Consider the following 14,217-nt stretch of genomic DNA (forward strand, 5'->3'; position numbering starts at 1 on the left):
CCATCTCCCCGTTTTCAGGGGTGCAGGAGAAGGTTGCTGACAGCCCCTGGGGCGAGGGGGGAGGGGCAGCCCTTTGTTCCCATCGGATTTGGGGAGCAGGAGGGAAGCCCAGGAATGGAAATGTACAAGGACTCGCTGCAGTGACAGCTCCCCGGGTGCTGGGTGCCTGGCGGGGGAAGGGGGGGGGAGCAGAGGACCAAATGACTGTGAGGAAGGGAGGCAGCAGCAGCAGCAGCCGGTACCGAGAGAGGAAGCGGCTGAGCCCTGCCGCTCCCCGGCTGGAGCTGCGAGCAGCGGGCAGCCGCTCCCCCGGCTAGCCGGGCTGCGATGGCATCCGCCGCTGGCCTGCGGGATGGCCCCCGGCCCTAGAGCAGCGGGGCGGCCGGCGGGGAGCCCCCCGGGGGGCGGGCTCACCATCGCGGCGGCTCTGTGTCTGTTGCATGGGGGGCTCTGGCGCTCCGGCGGCCGCTCGCCGGGACTGATGAGCGACTGCAGCCCGGCCCGGAGGAAGATCTGCCGGGGGAGGCGGAGGAGGATGGCGGCGGCGGGGCCGGTGTGTAAGTGTCCCCGGACCCGGCTGCCCGTGGGGGGAGCCAGTGCCTTGTGTGTCTTTGTCCTTTGCTGGCTCTACATCTTCCCCGTGTACCGGCTGCCCGACGAGAAGGAGGTCGTGCAGGGGGTGCTGCTGCAGCAAGGCAAGGCGTGGAGGAGCAACCAGACCGCAGTCACCGGCTTCAGGTACCCAGCCTCCTTGCCCCATGCCCGGCGGCAGCCAGGGACAGGCGGAGCAGAGCGCGGCGGTCCCCGCGGCCAGCCCCCTCCCCCGAAATAGCTGAACTTTATTTGTCACACTCAAATATTGATCTTTACCCCCCGCCCCAAGAGTTCAGATACAAACACGTAGCGTCTTTAACTAGTGGGAGGCTGGCTGAACCCTTCTGCTGGGAAAAGTTTTTTTTGGGGGGGGGTAGTGGTTTGGTACCTTTGGGATCCTGTGTGGGCAGTGGGGGGGGGGGGAGAGGGGGCTAAAGGACGAACCATGTTTCTTTTTTCATACAAATAAAACCAACACCGAGGTGTCTCCCGGGAAAGCGCAACGGGCGCTCTCACTTCTCTGGCTGTTGCGGGCTTGGCTGTACCCCGGGATCATGCCACGCTGCAGTGATGCCTTTTGGCCCCTAACAAAGGAAAAAGACCTTCATACTCCCCTGGCTTGTTGATTTTCCAAGGTGTGCCTGAGACACCCGAATGTGTTTCCGGGTATTCGGAGGGGAGATCTGTAAGCACTGAGCAACTCCCCCAGTTTTGGAATCAAAGCTGCAAGGAGACCTTCCCTGTGCACTTTATTATGCAAAACATGTGGAGAGTCCGCTGTTTTTTTTGTCCATGTCTGTACATCTCCAGAGCCCCGGCTCATCAAAGTGTATATTTCACCTTCTCCAGCTGCAACGGGAAAGGGGAATGCTGCAGTTAGCACTCATTGAAGGACCAGGCTCCTGCTACTCAGGGGATTTTCCAATGAGTCTGGTTTGAAACTAGGTACAATGTGGATCTGCGGTGCCTTGAAAACCACTCCCATCCATTGACTAATCATATGATCTTTGGGAATATATAGCCTGCCTTCTTTCTTTTCTCCCTCTTCCACCCATCTCCTAGGGGTGCTGGAACAATTTGTATAATGGGGGTACTGGGAGCCATTTAACCAAACTGTAAACCACGTATATGATGGAAACCACTTCAAGCCAGAGGGTGCAGCAGCCCCCCCAGCATCACTAGTTCCAGCACCTATGCCCCCCATCATCTGGCTTTCTTTCTCTCCTCTTAGTAGCAAATGGAAGGTAAGAGGGAGTAGCAGTTAATTTCCCTCCAAAATGCCCTCTTTCTGTAGTGAGTGCCAGAACAAATCATGTTTGAATGTCAAGTAACTCTTTTCAGTATACTGAATTGTTTTCTATTACATAATCCGTGCAGTGCTTGATTTGTAATGAAAGAGATGCCTGGGCTCAAGCAATTAGGTGCAGGGGCTTGAGCAATTTTTTTTTTACTTTCATAACTGATGTGGCAAGCCCAGAGATGCCAGGGCTATGAACTGCCAAGCCCTGGCAACCCCTGGCACAAATTAAGCACTGCATCCTTGAATGATTTTTGGATGTAATTTGACTTTCTGAAATCTTATACTGGAGCCAGTCTAGGATGCAATTACTTTAGGTCCTGTCTGCCGCAATAACAAAAATTTTACCGATCATTTAATTCCTTAAAATCAGATTCTGATCCTCTGAGGCTTTCAGGGACTATAACCAATCTCGGGTGATATAAGGGGGTATATGTTCATATCAGTTCACTGGCTAGGGATGACAGAAGCTCCTTCTTTAATGCAGAGCTAGCAATTACAGCCAAGCAGCTGCAGGGGATTTTGTCCCATACTATTGAGGGGAGAATAAATTAGAAAATGCTTCAGTCTGCAACAAATGATGCTAATCTTTCCAGATGCAGGTTCCTCTTCATCCCCTCTATGCTACAGGCTTCCAGTTCCTTGTTTGGGTGACTATTTTGGGGGGTGCCTGGATAGGTGATGTGGTAAATAATTTGCTATATGACTTTTCAGTTTTATAAACCAGCACTTGGTTTGATGACTGCATGCTGCTACAACTTTCAAATTTAACCTTAATATTTAGCCATTTCCCTCAGACTGTTTATAGACACCAGCTTTTGGTGGCGCCTCCACTTACTCCATTTACCCCTAAGCATACTGATTATCGCAAAGTTGTTTCTTTGAAAGGAAGAAACTCGCCAAATAACAGAAGTTGTTGCTTCTGGAGACAGGAAGCTAATGGGGATGTTTGCATTGGAAATTATAAATAGAAAATATACCAAAATAGTCAAGTGATTGTGCCACAGAAAATGAAACTTTACATTTTTTCTGTGTGCATTTGCTCCTGTTAATTTTGGTGGCAGGGTATCATGTTAAACCCATGACAGGTAATTTGTCTATATTGTGAAAGTATTAACTAAAATAAGGAAGCCTTTGTTTTACATGGAAACTCAAGAATCATTCAGTTTTATATTTCGGGGAAGGTGTGCTTAGTGCCCCTCATTTCAATTCTTACTGGAAACAAATTGAGGTTATGAATAAAAGTCTCCTTTGCTCTTGACTGGGGATATCAGGAAGTGAGGCAGATTGAGTAATTAACTGATGCCACAGATGTCTTCTGGGACTATCTGGGAATTGAACCTAGGTCTCTTAAGCCATTGTCCAAAGCCTTAGCCACTAAACTACCCTCTGTGTGCCATGTTCCCAAAGCACTTGATGCATGATCTGGCTCTTCCCTCAACACAGCCCCCTCCTTGTGCAAATAATCTGTACTCCATACACACTCGTGGAACTACTCCCATCAGGACTACTTGCCTGTATGAGGTTTTGCAGAATCAGTTCCCAAGTGAGAATTTGCCTCTTATAAATACAGAAGTGTCACTCTCGTGGGACTCAGTATTTTGGCTCCCTATCTGTGTTGTCCCATTGGCTTTCAATGGGGCTACATGCATAAATAAGGACTGCTCATGCCAGTAGTAATAGTTGCAGGGTCAGGCCTTTGATCTGGTACATTGAGATGACTACATATTTTAGGCTTTATTTTGCAAACCTCACCTAGGTGAGTAATCTTTACATGCACATCAGCAGTAATACCCTTCATTATTAAAGTATAATTTAGTTTACTGAGATTGGGTCTGATCCGGCATTCCTTATTTAGATACACCTTCTTTTGAAGTCAATGGGAGTTTGATCTCGTTAAGAAGAGCTGAATAGCTGCCTAGCATTACCATCATTCTTGCAGTTTAAAGACATTAGTGACTGAGAATAGCCAATGTGACTGCCATGGAACAATCTCTGTTGATCTCTGACAAATCATGAGTAACTTTCAGTCAGTCAAGTGGAAAACTGTTTACTCTTGTACTTCTCAGATTATATGGTGGCAAAAATCCTATTTATAGGTATGAGACAAAGTCATTACACAGTCACTAATTAATAATGACTTGTCTTTTTCCTGTGGGGTTTAATATTACATCCCACTTGTTTTGTGACTTGTTCAGTTTTTTAAGGGCTCAGTCCTGCAGTCCTTATTTAGGCAAAACTCCTACTAACTATGGTAATCCTCCAAACTGCTTCCTTTGTTATTACTTAGGTAAACAAAATAAAAGAAGACATTTTCCTTTCTCTTATTTTTGTAGGATTATTTCACTTAAAGTTATTGCAAATAATGAAAAGATCTATTCCCACATTTGATCTGCTCCTGAGGACAAAACTATTACTAATATTCAGCATCACTAAGCATCTAAAAATCCAAAGTGCTATGTATAGTTATAGGCAGGGCTGGTAGCACCACCTATTGTTAAGGTTGCCAGACATTCTGCTTCATTCAGTGCACACGATGTAGCTATTTGCGGGGTGGTGAATCAGGATTCTGCAGTGAAGAAGGCTGTTGCCTATAGGAACCCTGTTCCATTTGTGGCAGAAGTTGGAAGGTTTGCAGTGAATGAGGCAGGGGACTGCAGAAAGAGAAATGATGCTCTGGAGAGCTGAAATTGTTTCCTGCCTCTTCACAATTCTTATGTGATGCTGGGCAAGTCACTTAAACCAAACTTTTCACATGTGGTTATTAATTGCATGTTCATCATTTTCTGGGTGCCTGACACGATACGCCAGGGCCTGGTTTGCAGAAGTGCTGAGCACACAGAGCTGCATCTGAAGTCAATCAGAGCTTTTCATTGAATGTATAAAGTACTCTGAAAAATCAGGTCCTAGGCATGTCAGATTGGGCATCTAAAGTAGTGGAAACTTTTGACATTAATCTTTCTTGCCTCAGTCCTGGTCTACACTAGGAATTTACTTTGGTATAGCTTCATCTGTTAGGGGTGTGAAAAATACCTAACCCCCGGTATAAACAGCACTAGGTCAATGGAAGAATTCTTCAGTTGACAGCCTGGAGAGGTGGATTACCTACACTGATGGGAGTGATTCTCCCATTGGCATAGGTAGGTCTACATTGTAGCATTTTAAGTGTGGACATACTCAAAGTTCCCTATTTTGCAGATGGGGAATACCACCTTCCCTTCCTCATCTCCCAGGCGAGTTAAGATAAATTCAATATTTGTGAAGCACTCAGATACTATAGTGATGAGCGCCACAGGAGGGCTCATGAGAAGATTAATAATTTTATCTTCAGAGCAGGGTTTGAATAGTGTGCAGTCAATAAAGTCTGTGGATACACGCTGAATGAGGAAAAAACAAAATATAGAACAGCTGGTAATTCAGTTAGCACCATCCATACTGTGCAATGAATGAGGCAGGGGTCCTGGGGGAAAAATAGTATGTGATCATGTCATTAAAGACTATAACTTGCAGTAAATCTTTCTACATTCCATTTTTTAAATTAAATATAGTATTTAAAGCAACATTCTCTTTTTAGTGTGCAATACAAATGTTAACATCAAATCAGTGAAGATTCACTTTAGCCCCATCTGCCAACATTTGTCCTTCAGGCTTGGTCTACACTACTAACTTATATCGGTATAACTACATTGTGCAGGGGTGAGGAAGATGCACACCCCTGAGTGACTCAGTTATACTGACCTAACTCCCAGTGTAGACTGTGCTATGTCAATGGAAGGGCTTCTCCCATCAACATAACTACTGGCTCTCCAGGAGGTGAATTACCTACACTGACAGGAGAAGCCCTCCTGTCGGCATAGGTAGTGTCTTCATAGAATATTAGGGTTGAAAGGGACCTCAGGAGGTCATCTAGTTCAACCCCCTGCTCATAGCAGGACTAACCCCAATTAAATCATCCCAGCCCAGGTTTTGTCAAGCCGGGCCTTAGAAACCTCTAAGGGAGGAGATTCCACCCCACCCCCCAGATAACCCATTCCAGTGCTTCACCACCCTCCTAGCGAAACAGTTTTTCCTAATATCCAACCTAAACTTCCCCCACTGCAACTTGAGACCATTGCTCCTTGTTCTGTCATCTGCCACCACTGAGAACAGCCTAGCTCCATCCTCTTTGGAACCCCCCTTCAGGTAGTTGAAGGCTGCTATCAAATCTCACCCCCACTCTTCTTTTCTGCAGACTAAATAACCCCAGTTCCCTCAGCATCTCCTCATAAGTCATATGCCCCAGCCCCCAATCATTTTCATTGTCCTCCGCGGGACTCTCTCCAATTTGTCCACATCCCTCCTGTAGTGGGGGGAACCAAACTGGACGCAATACTCCAGGTGTGGCCTCACCAGTGCCGAATAGAGGGGAATAATCACTTCCCTCAATCTGCTGGCAATGCTCCTGCTAATGCAGCCCAATATGCCGTTGGCCTTCTTGGCAAGGAGGGCACACTGCTGACTCATATCCAGCTTCTTGTCCACTGTAATAACCAGGTCCTTTTCTGCAGAACTGGTCGATCTTAGCCAGTCGGTCCCCAGCCTGTAGCGATGCATGGGATGCATGGGATTCTTCTGTCCTAAGTGCAGGACTCTGCATGTGTCCTTGTTGAACCTCATCAGATTTCTTTTGGCCCAATCCTCCAATTTGTCTAGGTCACTCTGGATCCTATCCCTACCCTCCGGCATATCTACCTCTCCCTGCATCTTAGTGTCATCTGAGAACTTGCTGAGGGTGCAGTCCATCCCATCATCCACATCATTGATAAAGAGGTTGAACAAAACCAGCCCCAGGATCAACCCTGGGGCACTCCGCTTGATACTGGCTGCCAACTAGACATTGAGCCATTGATCACAACAATCTAGCCAGCTTTCTATCTACCTTTATAGTCCATTCATCCAATCCATACTTTAACTTGCTTGTGAGAATACTGTGGGAGACCGTATCAAAAGCTTTGCTAAAGTCAAGATTGAAGCACTACAGTGATGCAGTCTTCCTTTTACCTCTGCAGCCTTCTGTCACAGAAAGCTGACATTGACAATGCGCTGGTGCAGCCTGACTCAACAAGCCAGATCTGCCCCTTTCACTGGGAAATGTTTGCCCCAACGGTGGATCAGTCTCGTTGTGAGCTGTAGATGAGTCTCGTTAGCCACCTGCAGATCCAGCAGCGATAACTGTCTATCACCCTCAAACTATAAGGAATCGCCGACCAGAGCCAGCTCCAGGCACCAGCGGAGGAAGCTCATGCCTGGGGCGGCACATGCTAAGGGGCGGCATTCAGTCCATTCTTGGGGTGGCATAGTCCAGGTGGCCTTTTTTTTTTTTTTTTGGCTTTGGCAGTTCGGGCATCTTTTTTTTTTTTTCCTTCTTTTTTTGCTTGGGGTGGCAAAAATGGTAGAGCCAATCCTGTGGCCGACTATAGTGGCACAGCTGCATCAGGACAGCATTTTAAGCGTAGACAACCCTTAGATGCAGTCTATGCTAGTGTGAAAGTAGAATGAATTATATTGTAAAAATAGAATGGATTAAAGAAATGCTGTATGTTCCTTTAAGCAAAAATAAGAAATGTTGAAATATAGTTGTCAGGAAGAGAAACATTAAGGTACGAAACAATGGGTCCACTTAAGCTTAACAGGAGATCGGTAATAATTAGTAAGGAAATAAGATATGCATGTCTAGCCCAGGTAAACTTATCAGATTCTGCTTCCTTTTGTTATCTTGTTAAGTTCGTACCCTTTTATCTGTATAAATAAGATAGTTTGAGTCTTGCATGGTGCTCACATTATCTGGGTGTATTAGCAAAACGCTTTGCTAATAAATAAAGTGGTATGATAAATTGTAAGTCCTGAATCTGACTTTGACACTAGTTGCATAACTTTTACTACTCTGAAGGTGTGTTTCAAGGTAAATGTGAGGTTTAACTGCATGTTGCTCATGTTGATTAGTTAAGTTTAACCAGTGATTAAATTATTTTACAGAGCAACTAATTGGGCTTTTTTTGTGTGAGCATAGTGGATAAAATGTATTTGAAAGTATTTACAGCTGGAAAATACTAGACTAGGACAGCACTGCTTCAGGGTCTGGTGACAATTCTCTAAATATGTCAAAAATATTCATATTTTGCATTTTCAAAAAGGGCAAGATCCTATTCATTTTACTCATCAAATGGGACTACTCGGCTGTAAATCCTGTACAATATTTTCTGTTAATATTCACATTTTAAATGAATTGGTTCTGATTGATATTCACAGAAAGTAAATACAAAAGGGGTATGAAAACATAGTCCATAGTAGATGTATCAGATATACTAATCAAGATACCTATTATCATGAACAGTATCCTTGCCCAACAGAAGAGTGGGTGCTCAGTGATGTGATAGGTCATCTGCATTTGGTGGTAATATTTTTAATCCATTGTGTTAGGCGTGTATGAGCTAAAGTGAAAAGACAAACAAACAGGGTGAGAAGAGAAAATGAACTACAGAGAGATTTACTGGTTTATGCAAGGTCACAGGAAGAACTGCAACAGGGCCTGGAACTGAACCCAGAACTTTCAAGTTCCAGTCCACAGCTTAACCATCCTTCCTATCTGCTCCCTTAGTAGTATTTCCTTTGATTCTATATGTTCCTATACATGGCTAACATACAATAAACGAACTTTAATTCTAAAATCTACTTTTGCAGGATTGCAATGTCACTTTTCTTTAAATTTGTGAAATATTTAATGCTTTGATAACTGTGCTGTCTTCGTTCATGCTAGAATTTGATACTTTATGTCCTCTGTATGTTTTATAGTGTGTGTGTTTCTCCTTTTTTTCTGCACGGAGACTGCGTGAATCCAGGACTCAGTAATCTGCAAAGCAATAATTTGCCATTGATTTCCATGGTGTTGCCATTGATTATTTCTATGGTGTTGAATCCAACTCTGTTCAGCAGAGACTGAAAGTTGTTATCATCTGATAGCTGTTCAGAGTTAGTGATTTCAGCCTAGTTTCTCTTGGACATGTGATCACACCAAAAGGGCCAGAGATTATGAGTTATCCTTTTGCATCTAGAATTTATTCCGATACATTAAGGCTCAATCATGTTGGGAAGTTGTTTGTACTGCTGTAATCTGTGCTGTACTGGTTTCCCAAGCACTAAAAATAATGAATTTTAAATCTTTCTGTGTATCTATTTCTGCCTCTCTCTGTGTGGTACATACAGATCCTAGGGTATAAAAATGATACTCAAGTTTTTACATAAGATGCAGAAGCTAAAATAGTCAAATGTGGGTACATAAAGTTAAATTCATAGTAAGGCACATCTGGAAATCATGACATTATTACTGAATGCTGAACAACCTGCATCTCCCACGAAGTCAGTAGGAGCTGCAAGTGCCCAGCACTTCTGGAAATTAGGCCATTTTTACTGATGTGCCTAAATTTGGGGTTAGGTTCCTAACTTTAAGCACTCAAGTTTGAGAAATTTAGCCTAAGAACTCGTATGCTGAAAAATGGAGGCAAAATCTGCACAAACAGCTACACATAGAAAGATCTGAAATGTAACCAGGCCTGCCTTGGCCTCTAGATCAAGTTTGATTTCTGGTCTTCAGGTTAATACTGAAAATACTTTTGTCTCATATTTTAAAATTGATTAGATGGAAAGTTGTGTCTCTCTCTAACTGTGAATTTCCAGACTTTTAAATGCTTTGTGTTTTCTAAATGTAACCTTAACTCTGTTTCTGGCTTTTAATTGTTGTTTTAGAATAATTATCTTACAGCGCTTTTGTACGAATATCGCTATTACAATTAGATCACAGAAGCCCCTGCTGAGATCAGGGCCCCATTGGGATAGACTCTTTACAAATGTGTAATAAAAAACAATCCTTACCTCAAAGAGTTTACATTATATAACCTGACAAGATAGAGAAAGTTTGAGAGGGGAAAAGGAGCCTTTAAGGTACTTAACCTTAATAAAGATTGTTGTTTGGGAATAAATATGGCAGAGGTTCTGAGCTCCAAGATGACCTGTCCTAGTAGCTTTGACCAGAAGTGTTTTGGGATGAATAAGGTGGAGGAGGAGTGTAATGGTGCGGGGCTCACCCCTGCGGCGCCTCCTGCTGGTCTCTTCCAGGAATTAGCTCTGCCAGCCTTGGAGCACCCACTGCAAGCTGGTATCCCGCTGCCGCTTGGGCCCCATGTTCCACCCTGGACTCCAGTGCCCCTTTTTCTGGGGTGCTACCCCCTGGCAGTACACCCCTCAGTGTCAGGGTCTCCCGTCCTCTCCCTCCACCCCTACCCCTACCTTGCCTCAGTCATAGGCTATTGCCAGTCACCAACTAGCCCCCGCTCCCTGGGGCAGACTGCAGTGTCAGCCACTCATCATTGGCAAGGTTGAGTCTGGACCGGCTGTCTCTCCCTGCAACCCAGTGCCTCTATGGGGCCTTGGACAAGGCCCTGCAGCCTGGGGAGTAGCCAGCCTGGAGCTCCCCAGCCCCTCTGGCCTTTCCCCAGCCCTGCCTCACTCTAGGCACCCTGAGCTTCCCAGCAGCCAGGCCTCTCTGCCTTCAGAGAGAGTCAGTGTGCGCTTCTGGCCCCCTGCCCTCTTATAAGGGCCAGCTGGGCCCTTATTAAGCCAGTTACAGCTGTGGCTGCTTCCCAATCAGCCCAGCTTTCAGAGCTGCAGCCCTCTCCAGGGCTGCCTTTACCCCTGCAGCCCCCTTTCAGGGCTGAATTCAAGCCCTTTAGGGCAGGAGTGGGTGACCACCCTGCTACAAGAGCCCCAGGCCCTCCAGACCTTTTCATCGGGCCCCTGCCCTGAGCAAGCTGGTGCTTGGGGCGGCAGATTCTAGGGGGCGGCATTCTGCCCATTCCTAGGGCGGCACGGCCGCTTTTTGTTTTTGTTTGTTTGCTGCTCTGCCCGCCCTGTAGGGGGTGGAGGAGGGGAGCGCCCTGCAGCAAACTCGGCAGGGCAGCCTGCGTCCTTCCCTCCCTGCCGACCGGAGCAGCGCGGAGCCCTCCCTCAGGCGGCGCGGCGGTCCGGCCGCGGGGTGAGCTCCCCGCTGAAGTGCTGGCCGCCCCCCTTCTCTCTCCCCCCCCCGTCCGTCCCCCTCCCCCCCACTAGACCGGGCGCGCACTCTGCAGCACAGGGAGTCCCCCTGCACCCTGGCTCCGGCCGCCCTGTGGGGTTTTTTGTTTTTTTCCCCCCCCTGCTTTGCCAGCTGCGCCATTGTCCCTCCCCCCCACCCGCTTTGCCGCTTCAGTCGCGCCGTGTTTTTGTTTTGTGTCCCCCCCCCGCCTTTGCCGAGCCGCAGGTTTTTTTTTTTTCCTCCTGCTTTGCCGCTCCAGCCATGCCATGTTTCTTTGTTCTCCCCCGCGCCCCGGCTTTACTGCTCCTGCTGTGCTACAGGTTCCCCCCCCCCCCCCGCTTTGCCGTTCCAGCCATGCCGTTTTTTTGTTCCCCCCACCCTGCTTTGCCGCTTTAGCTGTATCGTGTTTTCTTTTCTTTTTTTTTCACCTGCTTTGCTGCTCCAGCCGCACCATTTTTTTGTTTTTGTTCCCCCCCCTTCTCCCTGCTTTACTGCTCCGGCCGCACCGTGTTTTGTTGTTGTTGTTGTTCCCCCCCCCGCTTTGCAGATCCAGCCACGCCGTTTTTTTGTTCCCCCCACCCCACTTTGCCACGCTGTGTGTTTTTTTTGGGGGGGGGTTCCCCCCTGCTTTGCCACTCCGGCACCCCACCCTTTTTTTTTTTGCTTGGGGCGGCAAAATAGCCAGAGCTGGCCCTGCCTGTAGACCCAACCGGCCCCCCCGCCCCTTCTCCGTAAGCTGGCTGCACGATCTGCAGCCAGTCCGCCTTCAAACCGCGCCAAGGAAACATCTATACACGCTCGTGCTCCACACCCTTCACTTCGTCACTCTCGTGACCCGCCCCGACACAAAGTGGCGGAATCTCCTGCCACATCTGGAGGGTGAGGAGCCCCGGTGGGCCAGCCTATACTCCACCCTGGTCCCAGGGCCCGCCAGGGATATCAGTTGGCGGCTCCTTCATGGGGCCATGAGCATGGGCGTGTATTTGGCGCCGTTTACCCCTGTCCCAGACACCTGCACCTTCTGCAGCGTGAGGGAGACCCTGGCGCATGTTTACTTAGAGTGCGCCAGGTTGCAGCCCCTTTACCGGCTCCTCATGAATATACCGTTGCGTTTCTGGCTGCACTTTTCCCCTCACCTCCTTCTCTATGCACTCCCTATCCGTGGCCCCACAAAGTCATGGGGCCTCCTGGTCAACCTCCTCCTAGCCCTGGCTAAAACAGCCATCTACAAAACCAGGGAGAGGAGGTTGGCCAATGGAGACTCCTGTGACTGTGGGGCTTGTTTCCGATCCTCTGTCCATTCATGTAACCAGGCAGAGTTCCTCTGGGTGGCGAACACTGGCTCCCTTGATGCCTTTGAGAAGCAGTGGGCGCTGTCCAGGGTTCTCTGCTCGGTGTCCCTGTCAGGCTCCCTCCTTTTGACCCTCTGACTGCACTCCTGTCCCTGTTCTTTTATTAGTTGTCCCCCGAACTCAGTTGGGTTTTGAGGTCCTGTAGATCCTCCGCTTAGGCACGGGGAGGGATCCTTAAGCAGTGGGCGGGCTTTCGCCCACCCACTTCCCAGAACCCAATAGGTACAAGGGGAAATCGAAAGACTAACAAGGATGTTTAGAATGATTTTTCCCTAATGTCCCTTTCAGGAACAAAGATATAAAGGGGATGTGAAATCAGATTCTTCTGTACAACATTCACTTTAAAGTGAGAACTCTGCTCTCCTGTAAGACAGGAGCTAATAGGCAGCAGAATTTCCACTACTGTTTTTCAAAGTAAAAACAACACAATCAGACTATATTGATTTCTCCCTCCACAACACAGTGCACACCAGCATAGAAGACTGCCTTCTGACCCTTGTTTTTATAGATTTTTAGGCAGACTGCAGTGAATCCTCCAACCTTTTCTATACAGCTGCTCCAGATTACATAGCGCTTTACTTCCTTATTTGCTTCGAGAATCATTGCATCTCCTGTGTGGCTGCTTTGAATCTCTCCCACTTCCTCCTCTTCTCTGGCGTTGCTCATCCTTCATCTTCTTTAGGCCTCCCTTGTTTGTGGTGTTGTTGTTGTAGCCAGGTTGGTCCCAAGATATTAGACAATCAAGGTCGGTGAGGAGAATATCTTTTATAGCAGTGGTTCTCAACCAGAGGTCCGAGGTACCCTGGGGGGCTGTGAGCAGGTTTTGGCGGGGGGTGGGGGGGCTTCCAAGCAGGGCCAGTGTTAAATTTGCTAGGGCCCCGGTAGAAAGCTGAAGCCCTGCCACATGGGGTTGAAACCCAGGCCCTGAGCCCTGCCACCCAAGGCTGAAGCCGAAGCCCGAGCAATGTAGCTTTGCGGGGACTCTTGTAACATGAGGACCCCCAAGTAATTTGCCTGCTTGCTACCTCCTAATGCCGGCCCAGGCTTTTTGTGACATTCCCTTCTGGTGTTATCCGGACCAATGATCTGCTAGGTCACTCCAATCCATGACTCTGGGAGCCACCCTTACCCTGCTCTGCTGTGAGAATCCCCACTCCTGGGCTGTTCACGCACAGCCTCTGGCATGTAAGCTGCTCCTTGGATTGTGCAACCAAATGACAGTAGCCAATATCTCCGGTCCGAGACAGAACCCTAGGAACCTCCATCTTGCAGTGTCCAGTTATGCCCACTGGATATTGCAAGCTTATATGAGTTCATCAATTTAACAAAGAAATTGATATGAACCCAGCTTGTTATCCCAAGGGGAGCTTCTGACATGCTTCAAACCAAACATGCTGCTTCAGGTGGAATAAGCAAACAGATTTATTAATTATAAAGATAGATATTAAGTGATTATAAGTCAAAGCATAACAAGTCAGATTTGGTCAAATGAAATAAAAGCAAAACTCATTCCAAGCAGAACTTAACACTTTCAATGCCCTTACAAACTTAGCTGCTTCTCACCACAGGCTGGCTGGTTGCTCATCAGCCAGGCTCTTCCCTTTGATCAGCGCTTCAGTCGCTTGGCGCAGTGTCTGTAGATGTAGCTGTAGGAGAGAGGAAAAGCATGGCAAATGTCTCTCCCTTTTATCGTGTTCTTTCTTCCCTCTTGGCTTTGCCCTCTCCCCGCCCATCAGAGTCAGGTGAGCATTACCTCATCCCAGTCCCAAACTGACCAAAGGAAGGGGGGTAACTCACTTGAGAGTCCAACAGATCCTTTTGTTGCTGCCTAGGCCAGCGTCCTTTGTTCCTGTTAGACTGGGCTGGGT

General features: G+C 47.5%; 1 protein-coding gene across 2 annotated transcripts in view; it reads left to right on the forward strand.

The window, feature by feature from the left end:
• The first annotated feature begins 352 nt into the window (after positions 1-352).
• The window catches only part of ST8SIA1 (ST8 alpha-N-acetyl-neuraminide alpha-2,8-sialyltransferase 1), a 181,328-nt gene continuing 167,463 nt past the window's right edge, over positions 353-14,217 (forward strand). Inside the window, exon 1 of one of the 2 annotated variants that reach the window (XM_045001866.1) lies at positions 353-738. In XM_045001866.1, coding sequence (XP_044857801.1) covers positions 353-738 — 386 coding nt within the window. The remainder of the gene's footprint in view (positions 739-14,217) is intronic. The other variant, XM_045001867.1, reaches the window with a different exon arrangement.

Source organism: Mauremys mutica, chromosome 1 (assembly GCF_020497125.1).
Source record: "Mauremys mutica isolate MM-2020 ecotype Southern chromosome 1, ASM2049712v1, whole genome shotgun sequence".
Classification (NCBI taxonomy): Eukaryota; Metazoa; Chordata; order Testudines; family Geoemydidae; genus Mauremys; species Mauremys mutica.